Genomic DNA, 18,265 nt, shown 5'->3' with positions numbered 1-18,265 from the left:
TGTTCTGTGTGATGACATTTAGACACCAACATCATTAGTCTGAATTTTAAGTGTCAAAACTATACACAACAGCTACAGTTTAATCCGGAGGAGCCATAAACCGATGGGTGGCTGCAGCCTTAATGTAATCCATATCCGGCGAAAATTAGAGCATGTCTTTCTACTATTTAACCTTTATTTATAAAAGGAATATCTGCAGATTAAATAAACAATGTTATACAAACTTTACAAATCATGTTTGATTTGAATCTAAATTCTCCTGGTGTGCACTTATAAATAGTTTATCAGTTTTACAGCAAAATCAGCATTCCGGCTTCCATCACACTTGAAATACTCTAATCATGTATTAGTCTTTTTGATATACAAAAACTGATCAGAATTTTTTTATGCATTTTTTTCACGCTAATGGTTTTAAAGTCTAAACTAGAGTTTTATTTTATTTTAAGTTAATTCTCAATCTTTACTTGTCTTCTTGCTCTGACCTTGTTCATTGGCTCTACAGCTGCCAAGAAGTTTACTGCGATTCCAAAAGCAGCCATGGCTATAGAACCATACCACATACGGTTGTAGCTGTGCGTCTTATCATACACAACACCGCCGATATATGCGCCCATGAATGATCCGATCTGATGACCCACAAACGTAATTGAGGTAAGTGTACCCAAGTATTTATGACCAAACACATCACCAACAAATTTAGTTGTAGGTGGAACAGTTGACAACCAAAGAAACTATACAATATAAAGTAAGCGACTAAAGCCTGGCTTTTCTTACAAGAACACATAGACTTACGCCAAAAAAGACAGAGAATACCATGACTGTTGTTACGGAGATAGGAATAAACACAATTATGACAATAAGAATAGCTCTTAAACCATAAATACCCATCAATACGTATTTAGGAAGAAAAATTGTAGAGAGATACCCAGTGGAAATAGTACCAACCATAGACCCAAGGCCAAGAATCGAGATTGTCCACGCTACAATTCAAAGTTAAGTAAGATTGAAACATGATACTTAAGAAATGACATACCAGCCAAAGAAGAATTAATTCCATTGTCTTGCTAATGTAAATGACAATTTAAAAAGGTAAACATTTCTTAGCTTATATTGTAAGAGTATACGTACTAAGTAAGCAGGTAAATGTGTAGATAAGAACGCGATATGAAAACCGCAAACTGAAAATCCTAAAGTAATAAAGATAAACGTGGAGGAAGTAAAGGCTTCTTTGAGTGCGGTTTTAATATCAGGGGCTGAAATATCCTCTAGAGGACGGTATTGCACCTCTTCTTGTTGAGACACTTCAGCTTGATTGATGTCTTGTTTTTTCTCATCGATAACAATCTCTTCTTCATCATTTTTTTGTGGTAAGGCAGGGATCGGAGGTAACGTCTGTAAATAGTAAGCCAATGGAGAAAGGGCAACCATGAAGACACCTAATATAAATAAATTAAAATCAAACTCCAAGAGTATGTAAATCCGAAATCCCGGAATAACAGAAAGTAAACAATGTAATCCCGTAAAAACGGAGAGGTAAGCATTGTAAGTGTAACAAAAAGACGTACCAAACACTATAAATGTCATTCTCCAACCAATGGAGGTCAAGAATGCTCTAGCAATAGGCAAAAAACAGCATTGACCGAAACTTCCAAAACTGGACACGATACCAAAAGCAATACTTTGATGTTTGGATCCTTGTGGAAATCTTCTACCCACCGATGCTAAGACATTTGGAAACGAATTTCCACCTGCACTGATACCAATCACTGCACCCATAGCAAAAACAAACAAACCTGCTGACTTTCCAGATGCGTATAGAATAAAGCATCCCACGGCATAAATAATTGATGACACAAAAATTGTTTTACCAAATCCGACCTTTCTTTCAGCTAAAAATACCAAAAAAGGTTGTGAAAACCCCCAAAGCAGTTGTAAAAGTGCAGCTGCAATAGAATATGTTGATCTGTGCCAGCCCGTCTCTGTAGTAATGGGAATCAAGAACACTCCAAATGTCTGTCGTATTCCAAAACTAACCCATAAGATAGCACAACCAGCAACACAAGCCATGACTGGTGAGCGAATCAACCTTTGGTTTAAAGACATCGGCTCGTTTTGTTCCTGCATTTTTAAATGTTGATAAAGAGAAGAAAAACAAAATAGCGTTAAAAATCCTTCTAAGTTAAATAGTAGGCAATAGTCACACAAACAATACTTTTGTGACTTAAAACAGAACAACTCAATACAAACGGTATAATTACGCCAGATTGAGTCATAACATATGGCAGATTATTGTGACCACAAGGTTTTTATAAATTACAGAAAATAAAACTTTATGTATTAGTCATTATGAAAGAGTTAGCTTATAATCCTCTTCGTCTAAAGTTGATTGGATCTTCGCCGGCAAAGAAATTGGCTACGACCGCAAATACGGCCAGCGCTAAAGAGGCGTACCATAGGGACATATAACTATGTGTTTTATCAAATATGAGGCCGCCTACATATGCACCAAGGAATGCACCAATCTGATGCCCTATGAAAGCAATCGATGTTAATGTTCCCAAATAGCGATGTCCAAAGACATCACCAATAAATTTGGTAGTGAGAGGCACTGTTGATAACCAAAAGAACTAAATGAAAAAATATTAGACGTCTTATCGCCTATTATTATTATTGGTACCTACACCAAATAGACAAGAGAATATCATGACAGTTGTCATTGAGATTGGAATAAAGATAAAAATGATAAAAAGAATAGCACGTATCAGGTAGAGTAGTGTCAAACAAAGTCGAGGACTGAGGTAGTTTGTTATAAACCCTGTGGCTATAGATCCTATCACTGATCCAGCGCCCAAAATTGACATAGTCCAAGCTAAAAAAAAAACAAGCTTAAATGTTAGATCTTCCAAAGCAAATAGACTTGTATTTTTTTACCCGCCAATGAAGGATCGATGCCTTGATCTTGCTACATGTCAGTTGTAAAATGTTAGAAAGATATATATATATAAAATCGTTAGTCTTAGTTGAGTTTACCAGATAAGCAGGTAAATGTGTTGCCAAAAATGATACATGAAATCCACAGACGCTGAAACCTAAACAGATCATAATAAAAATGGGTGAAGCGAATGCTTCCTTCAGTGCAGTTTTAATGTCTGGTGCTGAAAAGGTATCTTCCGTAATTGGCTCTTCGGGTTTGATTTTATTGTTTTCTTCTACTTGTATAACTACTTTCTTGTCCTCAAGAAGCTCCTCTTTCTCAACAATAGCTGCTGGTAAAGGAGGTTTTGCAGGAACTGATTGCAAAAAGAAACACAAAGGAAGTACTACAACCATGATACTACCTAAAATGGAACTTTAATGGTTACCAAAAGTGACTTTTGACCAAACAAAAAACATTTTTAATCTTTTTACCGAGTACGACAAAGGACAATTGCCAATCAATAGCTACTACCATAACTCTTGCAATAGGTAAAAAAACTACTTGTCCGAAGCTTCCCGAACTAGAAACCAAACCAAAGGCTATCGCTTGTTGTTTTGATTGTTGAGGAAATCTTCTTCCGATGGTGGCCAAAATGACTGGAAACGAGTTACCAGCAGCTGAAATTCCAACAATAACTGCGTAGGCAAAAATGAATAATCCTGACGACTTGTTGGAGGCGTATAATATAAACAGTCCTGCAGCATAACATGCACTGGCAAAGAAGATACATTTACCAAATCCCCATTTTCTTTCAGCAAAGTATACAACAAATGGTTGAGATAGACCCCAGAATAATTGAAATAAACCGGCAGCAATTGAAACTGTAGACCGATCCCACCCTGTACTTTTTGTTACCGGGATCAAGAACACACCAAATGTTTGTCTTATTCCAAAGCTGCAAAATAGAATGACTGAACCAGCAATACATGCTACAATTTGTGAATTCAGTAAACGTTCCTTCAGTGGCCTTTTTGCGTCACTATTCGTAATCGGATTATCGTCCATTAAACGTGGGGAAAAAGTAAAAAGAAAGAAAATAAGGTTAAATATACCAAAAAAAAAACTTTCTTCTTATAGTCGCTCATATCGAAGTCCGCATGTGTCTAAATCTAAATCTTTTCCCTAATTCACTATTCTGCACTAGAGTCAGATATAATATTCGTGAGCAAAAGAAATGCTTGAATGATATAAAGAAAACCTGACGGCATTAAGTTTATTTCTGCATGAACTAAATTTAGTTCTCTGCTTTCCGATTCAAAAGAAATATGCTCACGTCAAACTCTGGAGATCTAGGGGACGTATTTAGCACGCATTTTTACTTGGTCATTCTTTTCTAAAATTTCAATTACTTTGATCTTTTTTTCAGGTCTTGATATTTTTATTTTTGGGATCCATTGCAACTAGACGATTCATCGTTTCTTTGTTTGCTAAAATGATGTCGCAGGGTAAAATGTGTCGCGATTTTTATTGTATTTGTAAGTCGTGTAACCTTTGTTTTCCCAGGCTTATTTTGTAGATCACCGGATGATGCGTTTTTCTTGGAAATAAGTTATGACCAACTATAAATTTTTAAAAAACTATTAAAGAATCAAGTAACAACATTATCCAATGAACAATAGTAAACTACTTCAAGTAAAATTTGTCACCATTGGAAAACTATAAACATTGAAACCAAGGAATCTCCAATGATTGGCTGACATGTGCCTGATTTTTTTTTTTTTTTTTTTTTTTTTTTTTTTTGCTAATCTAGACCTTATTATGTTGACTTATCGGAGCAAACCAACAATAAATCCAAAAAAAAAAAAAACCGTTCCGAGCCGCAAAAAATTATGAAAATCTTTTTTATTGCCACCATTTGCATGAACAAATAGGCTTTGATGTTCCAATGAAATCACGCCCGAAATGGTAATATTGAAACTGCGCCCGGGAAGGAGGGAAAAGGTCAATTGTACTCTTGTGTGCGTGGTGCTTTATTATAATCGTATGTAGTATCTGTCAAGTAACGATGATTATGGTTTTAAAATAGACAAGATCATATTGTATAATGTCTGATGTCATGTATATACAGAGTTTGCGGCTATTTAAACAATAACAACAACAGCAATAAGTATTAAAGGTGTAACCACAAACTAGAATAAAAAAGGGCGCATGTGATTACTTTTTAAGCTAAAGATCTGAAAAGGAAAGTCATAACAACATAAAAAAAAGATAATCTTTTTCTTGCTTTCTTCTTCTCTTTTTACCTTTATTTTCTTTTTCCTTGCACCTTTCTTCCCGTTTCTAGACGACCGCGATAGATAACCAAAATGGCACAACCCCAACCACAACCAGCAGTGACACAACAGGGACCGGGTTCACCTACTTTACAAAACACGCAAGCACAACAACAAGCACAACAGATACAACAACAGCAACAACATCAACAACAGCAACAGATGCAAGGACTCTATCCGGGGTTTATGGGAGAACAACCTGGAATTTTGGATAACCTGAAACGTAAGATCCGAGAAGCCGCTGGTTACAACAGAATGATTGAACCGATGACGATGGCTCGGTATGGCGGAGGAGTGGGAGGTGGAGGTATGATGGGTGGAGGAATGATGATGCCAAATCCTTCCATGTATTCTCATATGATGCCGAATGCCGGTATGATGGGTGGTATGGACGAAATGATGCAACAGCAACACCAACAACAACAACTACTACAATTACAACAATTACCTCCGCAACAACAACAGGCTATTATGATGGCCATGATGATGATGATGGGCGGTGGTGGTGCTGGTGGTGGTGCTAACATGATGGGCGGTGGTGCCAATATGATGGGTGCTGGCGCGAATATGATGGGTGGCGGCTTACAACAACAATTACAGCAAAATCCAATGCTTGCAAACCTATTAATGAGCTCTGCGGGAGGGATGGGTGGTATGAACGGTCTTGGTGGGATGGGTGGTATGAACAGTATGACTGGCATGAACGGCATGGGTGGTTTGGCTGGCATGGGCGGCATGGGTGGAATGAATGGTATGACTGGTATGGGTGGGATGGGCGGTATGGCTGGCATAGGTGGGATAGGTGGTATGACAGGTGCATTGACACCAGGTACCTCAATTATGCCGAATTCGCTTGGAAGTAGTAGTAACATGTTACAACAACAACAAATGATGGCCATGTCAAATCCTTATCAACAACAGCAAATGATGGGCTATCAGGGAGGTAATGGTTACGGTCAATCGCAACAGATGATGGCATATCCTGGCGGAGGTGCATATGGTGGTGGAGGTGGCGGTGGTTATGGTGGCTACTCAGGTCAGCATGGATATGAACAACCGTCAAATTATTATTACGGAAATGGATCATCGCCATATGGTGCAGCAGGCGGATACGGACGAGGAGGAGGTGGAGGTATGGATCCATACAGTAGCTACCAAGACCCATACGATACATACGGACCAAAAAGAGCGGGATACTTCTAAATTCTCTTCATACTTTATCTTTTATCATACCTTTTACAATTACTATTTCTCAATAATTAAACCCCCAATATCGTTTATCACAGCCCCTCATCATCACTGTATAATTAAAACTCCACAAGGTACAAAGGTTAAAAAAGAGCATCAAGATGACGTGCAACAGGCCAACGGAACACAAGTTGCCACAAACCAACTATTTTTTTTTCCCTTTTTTGTTACTTCTCCTTCATCTCTCCTATTTTAATTAAGAAGCATGGATAATCAATTAATTAAAACTGGTAAAAGACAAAACTAATCAAGACAAAAAATAAAAAACTCAATAGTTTATGTGTAGTCAACAAGTTACAGGATGCTTTTGCAACTGTAGGAGTTCATAACCCAGTGGACTTACCCCAAATTGCTGTAATTGGGTCTCAATCCAGTGGTAAAAGTTCAGTCCTGGAAAACATTGTGGGTCGAGATTTTTTACCGCGAGGAACCGGTATTGTCACCCGTAGACCTCTTGTAAAGTATTCATTTATGAAAAAAAGGGCATTCTCCATCTTGTTTATTCATTATTGACTTTTGTACTAGATTCTTCAATTAATCAACCGAGCAGCACCAACTACCTCAAGTTCGCCTACGAGTGAGAAAGACAATGTATCCAGTGATGCTCAAGAAAATCCAGACGAGTGGGGAGAATTTTTACATTTGCCAGGTCAAAAGTTTTATAACTTCAACAAAATTAGAGAAGAGATTGTAAAGGATACCGAGTTAAAGACGGGTAAAAATGTTGGTATCTCTCCTCAACCCATTAATCTTCGTATTTTCTCTCCCAATGTCTTGACCTTAACCTTGATTGATTTGCCTGGTTTGACTAAAGTACCCGTTGGTGATCAACCCAAAGATATTGAAAAGCAAATTCGCGATATGATTCTCAAATACATTACCAAGCCAAATGCTATTATCTTGGCAGTAACTGGCGCTAATACCGATTTAGCCAACTCAGATGGTTTGAAGTTGGCACGAGATGTGGACCCTGAGGGTCTGCGCACTATCGGTGTATTAACAAAGGTTGACTTGATGGATCAGGGTACTGATGTCATTGATATCTTGGCCGGTAGAGTTATTCCTCTTCGATTAGGCTATGTCCCTGTTGTTAATCGTGGTCAACGTGATATCGACCAAAAGAAGTCCATCAACAAGGCTTTGGATTCTGAGCGTGAATATTTCGAAAATCATGCTTCTTACAGAAGTAAAGCTCAGTACTGCGGTACCCCTTTCTTGGCACGTAAATTAAATATGATCTTGATGCATCATATTCGTAATACCCTTCCTGAAATTAAGGCCAAAATACAGGCTGCCTTACAAAAATACCAACAAGAGTTGTTACAATTGGGTGATCCTTTAAGTGACGGTTCCAACTCTGGTCAAGCTAATTTGGTCTTGAACATCATTACCGAATTCTGTACAGAGTTTAGAACAATCATTGATGGTAATTCCAATGATTTGACAAGTTTTGAATTATCCGGTGGTGCTAGAATCAGTTTTGTCTTTCATGAGTTATATTCGAACGGTGTCAAGAGCGTCGATCCTTTAGAACAAATTAAGGATGTGGATATTCGTACCATTCTTTACAACTCTTCTGTAAGTAATTTTATTCATAAAAAGAATTAAGAAAAGAAACTTACCGCGTGATTCTAGGGTTCCTCTCCTGCTCTTTTCGTAGCAACCACAGCTTTTGAAGTTATCATTAAGCAACAAATTAAGCGTTTAGAAGAACCCAGTGTTAAATGTATCAACATGGTCTATGATGAGCTGGTTCGTATCTTGAGTCAATTGTTGAACAAGCAATTCTTCAAGCGTTTCCCTGCCCTTAAAGAGAGATTTTATCAAGTGGTTTTATCCTTCTTCAAAAAGGCATTGAACCCTACTAGCAAGCTTGTAACTGACCTCGTTGCGTAAGTAATTGTTATAAAAAAAAAACTGGGCAACCTCTAGTAAGTCTCTAACATGAATTGAATAGAATGGAAGCTTGTTATATCAATACAGCCCATCCCGACTTTTTAAGTGGCCACCAAGCAATCGCCATTGTAAATGAGCAATTACAAGCTAAAAACCAACCTGCTCAAATTACCGATAAACAACATAATAACAATACCAACAACAACAATAACAGACAGCAACAATTAGCTGCACTCCAAACTACCAACACTTCCAGTGCTTCTAGCATTGATTCCAGTAATGATACCAGTGGTTCATTCTTTGGTAGTTTCTTTGCCGGTCCTAAAAAGACCAAGAAGAGCGTCGGAGGAATGATGGAGGCTGTAAGTGTTTCTTCTTTTTTTTTTAATCGTGAAAATTAATTTTTTTATTTTCAACAATAGCCACCTGCCACTTTAAAGGCTATGGGGGCTCTATCCGAGCGTGAATTTATGGAGACCGAAGTCATTAGTAAGTGTTTGGTGTCAGGATAAAAAGAGAGTGAAAGAGAAGCTGATGCATGCATTCAATTTAGAACTTTTGATTCAATCCTATTACAACATTGTTAAGCGTACTATGATTGATATGGTTCCTAAAGCCATCATGTTAAACTTAGTCAGCCATGCCAAGGAGGAGCTCCAAAGAGAATTGTTATCCGAATTATACAAGGCAGATGTTTTGGCTGATTTATTGCAAGAATCTGAATTCACTCAACAAAGAAGAAAGGAGTGTAAGAAGATGATTGAGGCTTTGCAAAAAGCTGATGAGATTGTTGGCTCTGTTTAAATACCCTTATTAAATTAATATTAAATAAACAAAAAAAACACTATGTCTCACATAAAAAAGAATATCTTCACCTCTTATTGATCTATCAATGGATTGGATGTAGAAATCACTGGAATAACCCGTATATGTAAATGATTAGTTTAAAATCAGAGTCATCATATTCTACTGTGATGATGATCACATCTGACAATTGAATGAAAGTTTATCTTCCGTAAACATGCAGCTATTAAAGCTATTGCTACCACTCAATTCTAGCATTTTTGAGAGCAGGTGGATTTGCCCATCTGGCTGGCACAACTTGATCTTCTAGCAATATTTGGTATCTTAAGCTTAACAAGCACAGTGGGTGGAGGCGTCTTTGCATCGTGTGGTGTCTTACAAGTGATATATGGGTCAATTTATCATCCATAATAATAATATGCTATTTGAAAAGAGCCAATTTTTTTTTACAGATTATCTTTTTCCTCTTAATAGATCATACGTGCTTATTAACAAGTTAGGTATGACCTTCTCGTCCGACCTTCTTGGAGCTGTTCTTCAATGCTAGTCAAAGGTTTTCCTATTACTTTATTCTTGGACTTTCAGTAGGGTATCCACAGCGGAGGCGCTAAAATGTATTGTTTTCCATATTTGGAACCCGGCGATAGATCTTTGGTCCACAATGGCGGTTCCGAATAAAGTCTTTTTTTTTTAATTTAGTATGTGTGTTTATGGAAATATTCTCTGTAATTTTTGTTGGAATTAATAGGAGTATTAGGTGATTGATTTCAACAACGATTTCATAATTTTTTAAGACACATTTGACTACAAGTTTAGACAATGTTAACTTTTTTTGAGACGATTTGTTCTTTTTTTTTTAAGACAATTGTTTTATTGTTTTATGTATTGTGTTACTGTTTGTTAGGTGCTTTTTGAGATGTTAGTTATTTCAAGCCAAGTTCCTTTTGAAGACACCTCTCCCAATAGGTTTCAGCATGTTTTATCCAGTCATTACAGTCAGCAATAGTGACTTGTGTACAAACTTCTGGACATTTTTTCTCAAATTTCTAACGTCGCGAGGCAAATTCTGAATGGTTAAATAAATTCCACCACAGCTATATACGCTGTTTGTATACAATATACGTGGTGTAAGCATTTCAGATTTATTAAGAGGATTTCTTCTGATATTTTTCTCGACTTCGGACCAACATTCTTTAATCGGGTTTAAAAAAATCTGGACAGTGAGATACTTGGAGACCATCAAAATGCTCACTTAAATTTTGTTTAGCTTCCTCAAGAGTGATTGAAGGATTCGTGTCAATAAGTCGATCAAAAATGCTGTATACTCTGGTAAAAGCTTGTTTGGGGAACGCTTGACTTGTTTTTACGCTCTACCTGACAGTACTGATCCACAGCCAGCATTAAACTCGTTTAAAAGCTTGTACGCACTACTGTGAAGAATAACCGCATTGTTCAGCTGATTTCGATACTGTAAGTTTCTCTTCTTGAATCAACTTAATAAATCGTTCGATCTGATCTTGGCCGTACTTTTTATTCTTTTGAGGAGGAGCAACGGTTACCTTTTGAAATGTTTCAGTCAAGGAGTCCATGACTTCCTTCATTTCGATGCTTTTGGGCAATGTCATTAGTTGGGACAGACTTGTGATAAAACACTATGGAATAGTTGATAGCTGCTCTAATCCCTCCCATGTAATTTATAAAAATAGTAAACATGTAATATGTCTATTGTTAAAAGAAATGTATTATATGACATACCTTTTATAATTGCCTTGTATCTTTATCAACGGGATATAGAGATAACAACCTTGCCTTAATATACGCGGAAAAGAAGCAGACTAAGCCCCTTTGCCATATACAAAAGGCAATGTTTAAATAAAGTGTTCTCTTCTTGGATCACCCAAGAAGGACCGTTGCCAGCCTGCATTTAATAAAACATGAAAAGCGTATCCGAAAGACGCTATGCTCTGGAACAGCTGATTGTTATTCTTATACCTGCCATGAAATTTGTTAAGACTTTTTTTTTTCAAACGTATTTTTTAGAATCACGTGATGGTCTACACGTTGATTGACTTGCCATATCATCTAAACTTCATAGGATGATCGATTTCTGTTTTCCATAAAATCTGCTTCACTGTCATTACAAGCTACTACTGGAATGCAGATAGACAATTACCAAGCTCTGACTTGCTTGGGAGGTTTTTGCAAGTGTTTCTATTTTAAGTAAAGGCTCAAACATTATGGATGATAAAATAGACAAATGAAATCATCCTGACATAAGCTTGTTTGTCTATAAATAAAGTTGGTTCACACACTTTATTCTTTTCCTTTTCTTTTCGCTTAACATACTTCTTTTATCGTATGAAAGTGACCGATCGCGTAAAAAGGTTTGTTTAGTAGTGACTCTTGTTTCTTTGAAAAGAAGCTAAATTGAAAAACATATATAGTGATATTGCGGCTGCGGCTAGTCTTTGCTATAGGAGGGCGACCTCCTAGGCAAGGTTCTTGAGTTTTGGAACTCACAAACTGTGAATAACAGGAGTTGCACTGCGAATGGCTTCATTCATACTGGCCTGCTGTTTTTGACCAGAATTGATGTAAGTGGCATATAAAAAATCGTTTGAAAAAAATACGGAGGTCTAGACATTTCCTTATTTTTCGCATGACTTTTGAGCAAATACATTTTTTTTATAGAAATAAAAACGCTTTTCTTATTAAAAAAACACTTTCACCACTACAGGACAACATGCAATCGAATATTGACTGGATACTATCTAATTGGAAAGAAGATACAGTTTTTCCTGATCTAGCATTTGCCCAGAATTCAGGGTGCGAAAATATGTCTTCCTGCGTAATAGCATTTGAACAAGCCGTAATTGCTATTGGTGGGTACAATATCAAGAAGTGCCGGCCTCAAAAGAACTGTATTCTATGGGCCAGGAAAATACAGGCTAAAGCTAAAGAGGTAATTAGGGAGTTTTATACTTTGAATTAATTTGCTTTTTAGTTGATAATACTGATAAAGTTGAACACATAATAGACACTCGGTACAATTTTGGTGAGGAGATTCTTTTACGTTAAAACAAGGGAGCATCATATGACGACCAAGAAGTGCCTCGAGGTGCAGCTGAAGAAACGAACAACAGAGGCGGAACTCTCCATGCCTGAGGGCAACTTATCCAGCAGCAACAGCGTAGCAGAAGCACCTTCTTCCAGCGACAACAACAACAATGGCAACATTAGGGCAGCAGCACCCTCACTCAATAGTAGCGGCAGTGTGTTAGAAGTAGAACCCTCATCTTTCAGTACAAGCGCCAATTCATCATCAGCAGAACCATCACCGCCCATCAGTGATGGAGAGCCGATGTTCGAAAGTATGTTTGGGAAACTAGATCCTGCTAAAAAATGGATTTTATCTACTGGAAAATGCGTAGATAACGAGCTATATATGTTTGGCTTACAATGTACTCATGATCATCCAAGTAAATCTCTAATCATGGATCCTGATGATTCTAATTATACCAAATACAACGTGCTCACGCCAGCAGAGTTAGAAGAAATACGAACGTATAACGAAAAAAAGCTTCCGTTGATGACTTCTGATTTAAAAAATCACCTTTTAGCCTTTAACAAAAGCAATGCCAAAGATATTCGTAATGTTTTTAAAGCTAACAACACGTTTGATGATAAGTTTGATTCAGACGAAGACTGGATTAATTGTACAATGTATTCAATACTCAGACAATACGAAGCAGGAAATATGATGAAGCCTCACGGTGAATCATGGTTTCAATCTCATATATGGTCAATGATAGAAAATGCTTTTGATGCTCTCAAAGATATCGATTCTGTAGTTGGTGAATCTGTTAGCCATGCGAGTCGAAAGAGAAAAAATGCCAATAGACATATTTCATCACTTGGAAAAATGGATCCTGTTCAATTTGGCCATAGACTGGATATGATCTTTAGACAAAATGTAGCTGAACAATCTGAAACTATAGAATTTGGTGGCAGTGAAGCAGGGATCAAAGACAGTGGTGGTTGGGGCACAAAATATTTATATGAAAGAATGTATAAGCTTCCATGTGCACTCAAGTATATGCTGGACAGTCTTTATGAGAATATGCCGAACGCTTACCATCTGCAATATAATCAGCTAAGGACAGTCGGATTTATACACAGCGGCCTCAAAAGTCAGATGATTACTTTGTATAGACCTACAATGTATGTTTCTCGTGTGACCTCTTACAAATCCATCAGTATTGGTACTCAAATCTCTCAATTCAATTCTTTGATCCCTGCGATCTACTCCACCTGGGCCTGCCGTGAAATTGTTGTTGAGGTTATGAATACGATAATGTCATTAGAGAATAACTTTCTGGATTTGGATACTTGTTTATTGAATATACCTCCTCCTGCAATACCGGTAACAAGTAGCTCGACAGAAACAACCGCCACCTCAAAAAAATCATCAAAGAAAATGAAAATCCAAGACAAATGAATTTTTTAGGCGTGCGTGGGTCATATTAGCTTAGTTCATTTGATATAAAGTGTGGTGACCTAGCAAGGCTATAGTCATATTAGAGCTAACAAAGATTTATCCATGCTTACACCACGTATTCCAGAAGTTTGTACACAGGTCACTATTGCTGACTGTAATGACTGGATAAAACATGCTGAAACCTATCGGGAAAGGTGTCTTCAAAAGGAGCTTGACTTGAAATAACTAACATCTCAAAAAGCACCTAACAAACAGTAACAAAATACATAAAACAATAAAAGTTCATAGCAACTCCGCTGTGGGCAACTTTTTAGCTACAATACATCCTGCTACTTGTTCAAAGAATTCATTGTAAATTTTGATTTTGGATTTTTGGTCCTTATTGACGTTATGTAGATGAGGCCAGCAATACTCGATTCCACTTAAGGCCTTTTTCCTTTTTTAAAAAAAAACTTGGTTTCCTCTGGTCCTCTTCTTTTTGTCAAGATTTCTCGTTATTCGTGTAATCATAAAAAAGTCAATGGGATGTAACTGAAACTCCTAATTAGTGCACATACAACTATAAATAATATTTTGAATTCTTGTGGCAAAAGAAACAGTGTAAATGAACTTTAATTAAGAAAACTTACAAATGCTCGCCCCTCCGACTAAATTTGTTGTACTCTGGTGCAGAAAACGTTTTCCAAATAAGGGTAAGCCTGCACTCAAAAATAGACACTTGTGTAAAAAATGCGGGGAGCTTCGTCTGTCTTTTGAATCACCTTTTTATTGTTTTCGTTTCAAGGTGATACGAATTAAACTTAATCTGATTATCCTTGATTTCTAAATATCACTATGGTTTATAATGAAAAAAAATCGTCGCCTAGTACATCCAACTGCATAATCATCATTAAAACGATTCAAATAGAAATGGTATAGATGTACGTCTGTCCGATACTACTGTATAACAAGATTTTTAAATTCTTCCCCAGCCTCATCACTTTGTATTAAAAGCTCGATAATAAAATTCCTAATCCATCCTTATCAAGATCTAAATATTGGCCAGGTAGTCCAGTGGAAATAATCATCCTTTTTAAAAAAAGGAGAGGCTACAGTTGAATGAGATTCTGCATATTTAAAATGTAAACAAGTTTGCTGTGGGTCGACCCATGTATGTGTCACACTGAGGTTATCTCTCCCATTTGTGGAGCGAATGTCCGTAGATAATCGTGCTACGTAACAAAAATCAGGGTTGAAGAGAGTATCGTATTACACGCTTGAACAACATTGTTGTTATACTTTTGACAATGATGATTCTTAAAAAGATGAAAATAAAACCAAAAGCTTGCCAGTAAACTTTAAATATGCAACAAAAAGTACGTCTTTTTAAAAGAAAGAAAATTTAACATTGTGTGTCACCACCAACGTTAAACTTGATGATCAGAAATCTATTTTTACATTTTACTGAATAAAATTCATGAATTCAGTCACCAAAAAAATACACAAAGCTCAACAAATAGTCTACCACATTAAATTTTATTCTTAGAGTTCTAACTAGACGGTTACTGACTCTTAAGCATGACTTTTTTTTTTTTTTTTTTTTTTTTTTTTTTTTGGTGCAATACGTAAAGTGCCTTGTCTAGGACTGGAATTAATAGCGGAAGATATTTTGTAACCTTAAATCTTCAAGTTAATTATAGCATCTTAAAAAAATATATTTAGTCCTATGTAAATAAGCTGTCATACAAAATGACTTAATGCGCAGAAATCATACCGAAAATTGTTTACAGTTGCAAAAGAACAACAAATTCCTTGAAAACATTCAGGGTTTTTTTGTTTCTTCTCCATGATACTTCTCCATGATAATTCAAGTTGAATCACAAAGGTGTAATTAGGTTAGACCGTATAAATTAGGTAGCTAAGCCAAATTATATAGAGTTTCCTGTACTACAAAGACAATGTTAAACGCATCGCATCAGTCAACTCCTTTTTTTTTTCCTTTTTCTACTCTTTTCGTTTCGATATTGAAAATATTCTTAGTATGAAATATACACCTACCATTCTTTTTTCAGTAACGCTTCTCGGGGTTTCATTGGCTGCTGAAACTATGGTTTCACGATCTTTTCCATGTAAAATGAAATCCCCTTTTTTAGCATCCTATCACCGTCTAATTCAGATCAAACTCTACTAACACGCTGATCTGTATTTCTTAGCTTGTGCATACGTGGGTGGACAAATTTATTGTTTTGGCGGTGACACCTATAGCGATTTTGCCTCTGGCAACAAAATCGATCAAAACATCTACTCTCTTGACATTGCCAAATTTTCAGGAAATGAAACAGATACCTTGAGTAGCAAATGGGAGAAGATGATCCCCAAAACGACATTCAATTTAGAAAGTAGAAGAGCCCCTACAGCAGCTGTCTTACCTGATGGAAAAAGCTTCATGATTGTTGGTGGTCTTCTTACTAGCGCCAATCAAAAATTTTCGAATCAGACAATTATCTATGATACTGCTACAAATACTTGGATCAAAGGTTTATCATGTACTGAGCCAAACAGAGGAACAAGACAAGTGTATGGAATATTTTTTATGAAATATAGCTACCCCATAATTATTTTACTTAAAGTTTATTCTACAATTTACACCGTTTTTAGACACCGGTCAACAGCAGTAAATCTTCCAGATAACATGATTGGTTTCTATGGTGGATTAGAACAGTAAGCAAAAAATAAAAAATAAAAAATAAAAAAATATACTGACACCAATTTATTTTTAAAGAGCTGCAAATACTTCACTCCCCGAAATCACAGCTTCTGGAAAGACAATGAATTATACTTCCACCGGCGGATCCCTTGTTGGATTCCGTGCTTTCAAAGTTTTCTCATTAACTTCAAACGTAAGGACATATAAAAGTCTGTCCTATAATGTATCAACAAAACTCACCTTTAATATGATATTTCTGAAAAAAAACAGAGCTGGTATGATTTCTCTCCTCAAGCCAATATACCCGCAGATTATTACCCAAATACACAATCCGCTACTATCATCCCAAGTACGGGTAAAGTATATTACTTTGGTGGAAGTTACTATACCCCCGATTCTCTTTCTCAATCCATCCGAGTTCCATTCGATAAAGGAAATACATTTGATACCAAAGCTGGTTCTTGGTCACAAGAAACATTTACTGGTGATATTCCATCTAATCGTCTTTTCCACTCTACAAATCTTTGTATGTTTATCCCCTCTCCTTTTTTATTGAAAAAAGAAAATATCTAACCAAATAACTCCAAATAGTACCCAATTCGGATGATATTATTTTGTATGGCGGAAGTAATGATGGTGCCAAAGGTAAAAAACAGAATCGATTTTATACAAAAAGTTTCGCACCAAGTCAACGTTAATTAACTTTTTATTTTTATTCCTAGCGACCACCGATTACTGTTATACATTAAATATTTTAGAGAACAAATGGACACGACAGGATTTTTACGTCCCTACGTCTTTAAGTGGACCTAGATTTAGTCATTCAAGTAAGTATCATATACCATCATTTCTAATGACATAAAATGCTAACAGTTTATAAATAAATTAGCTGTGCTTGTTAATTCAACACTATTTGTTCTGTTTGGAAGAGGTTTAGACGGAAGTCTAAATCCATCCATGCTTACCCTTAATGTCGCTGATGCGACCAAGATCGCTTATACTTCTGTCTATAGAGCCGATGGTCAATACGAGCTTGAAGCCGATGAAACACATCCACCTGCCGCGTCTACCGGATTAAGCACAGGTGCAACGGCGGGAATTGGAGCTGGATGTGGTGTTCTTGTACGTTACTTATCAAAAGACCGCTATTGTCTAAAAAACTTAACAAAATTTTAAAACTATTTTAGGGTCTCGGTATTATTGCATTTATTATATTCTACATGCGTCGTCAAAAGAAGAAGAAGACCCAACAACATCAACAGCTTGAATCCGATATTGCTAATGAACAGTTACACGACCCTATTCATGTGGATTGGGATAAAATCGATAATGATTATAGAGAGGTTGACAATTTAGCCTACACGCGGTCTCCCCAATTATCAGAAAACACAACACAAGTTAATAGCCCTTTGTCAGGAGCCGCCGCAATTAAGCATGTACCACATACACCAGAGCCCACCAACATGGAAGTCCAACCCCATATGAATAAGAACCCAGATGCAATGGACGAAGTGGAACTTGTTAAACCATCGGCTGGAATTTCGATCGTCAAACCTGATGGTTATCAATAAATTTAAACTTCTCTTTTGATCATCTATAACATAGCTCTCACTGCTACTACTACTACTATTTTTATAAAAGCATCCACATACAATAAATAAAGGGCTGGCAATGTATACCCTATTATCGATACTGCTGCTAGAAGACCACATTATAAATAAATTTTAGTGTTTGAAATGAGGATCGAAACTCTCGAGCGAGCAACAATCGTGTTTTAGTCAAAGCTCACTCAAATACATTTTTTTTTTCTTTTTTTTTTTTTTTGAAAATCGAACTCGCTCGAGTTTCTGTAGGCTCCTTTGCTCGGACTCGCTCCAAAATCC

General features: G+C 36.6%; 6 protein-coding genes across 6 annotated transcripts; 4 read left to right on the top strand and 2 right to left on the bottom strand.

Moving 5' to 3' along the window:
- Positions 1–426: 426 nt before the first annotated feature.
- On the bottom strand, positions 427–2,128 carry EV154DRAFT_517994 (major facilitator superfamily domain-containing protein). The gene is made up of 5 exons (XM_051602569.1): positions 1,566–2,128; positions 1,129–1,436; positions 1,034–1,064; positions 793–980; positions 427–731 (listed from the first exon to the last, which is right to left on the bottom strand). Exons 1-5 carry the CDS (start codon positions 2,122–2,124, stop codon positions 447–449), a joined length of 1,371 nt encoding a protein of 456 aa, XP_051454754.1. The 5' UTR covers positions 2,125–2,128; the 3' UTR covers positions 427–446.
- On the bottom strand, positions 2,129–4,175 carry EV154DRAFT_517992 (major facilitator superfamily domain-containing protein). Its single transcript, XM_051602568.1, has 5 exons — positions 3,409–4,175; positions 3,031–3,338; positions 2,932–2,962; positions 2,682–2,869; positions 2,129–2,627 (listed from the first exon to the last, which is right to left on the bottom strand). The coding sequence occupies exons 1-5, from the start codon at positions 3,980–3,982 to the stop codon at positions 2,361–2,363; spliced, it is 1,368 nt and encodes a 455-aa protein (XP_051454753.1). The 5' UTR covers positions 3,983–4,175; the 3' UTR covers positions 2,129–2,360.
- Positions 4,176–5,195: 1,020 nt separating this feature from the next.
- On the top strand, positions 5,196–6,806 carry EV154DRAFT_517988 (uncharacterized protein). The gene has a single exon (XM_051602567.1). It carries the CDS (start codon positions 5,284–5,286, stop codon positions 6,451–6,453), a length of 1,170 nt encoding a protein of 389 aa, XP_051454752.1. The 5' UTR covers positions 5,196–5,283; the 3' UTR covers positions 6,454–6,806.
- Positions 6,579–9,262, top strand: EV154DRAFT_311646 (Dynamin central region-domain-containing protein). Its single transcript, XM_051594909.1, has 7 exons — positions 6,579–6,728; positions 6,785–6,954; positions 7,024–8,076; positions 8,134–8,390; positions 8,456–8,756; positions 8,817–8,883; positions 8,948–9,262. The coding sequence occupies exons 1-7, from the start codon at positions 6,704–6,706 to the stop codon at positions 9,196–9,198; spliced, it is 2,124 nt and encodes a 707-aa protein (XP_051454751.1). The 5' UTR covers positions 6,579–6,703; the 3' UTR covers positions 9,199–9,262.
- Positions 9,263–12,034: 2,772 nt separating this feature from the next.
- EV154DRAFT_566473 (uncharacterized protein) lies at positions 12,035–13,696 on the top strand (the record flags this gene model as incomplete). The annotated part of the gene is made up of 2 exons (XM_051605963.1): positions 12,035–12,160; positions 12,236–13,696. The coding sequence occupies 2 exons, from the start codon at positions 12,035–12,037 to the stop codon at positions 13,694–13,696; spliced, it is 1,587 nt and encodes a 528-aa protein (XP_051454750.1).
- Positions 13,697–15,665: 1,969 nt separating this feature from the next.
- EV154DRAFT_517978 (uncharacterized protein) lies at positions 15,666–18,115 on the top strand. The gene is made up of 9 exons (XM_051602566.1): positions 15,666–15,804; positions 15,889–16,252; positions 16,334–16,396; positions 16,458–16,575; positions 16,653–16,908; positions 16,974–17,027; positions 17,105–17,209; positions 17,272–17,504; positions 17,570–18,115. Exons 1-9 carry the CDS (start codon positions 15,717–15,719, stop codon positions 17,951–17,953), a joined length of 1,665 nt encoding a protein of 554 aa, XP_051454749.1. The 5' UTR covers positions 15,666–15,716; the 3' UTR covers positions 17,954–18,115.
- The last annotated feature ends 150 nt before the right edge of the window (positions 18,116–18,265 follow it).

The sequence above is a fragment of the Mucor mucedo genome (assembly GCF_025094135.1).
Source record: "Mucor mucedo strain NRRL 3635 chromosome Unknown EV154scaffold_87, whole genome shotgun sequence".
In the NCBI taxonomy this organism is placed as follows: domain Eukaryota; kingdom Fungi; phylum Mucoromycota; class Mucoromycetes; order Mucorales; family Mucoraceae; genus Mucor; species Mucor mucedo.
The sequence above is the reverse complement of the archived record's forward strand: the minus strand, read 5'-3'. Positions and strand labels throughout refer to the sequence as shown.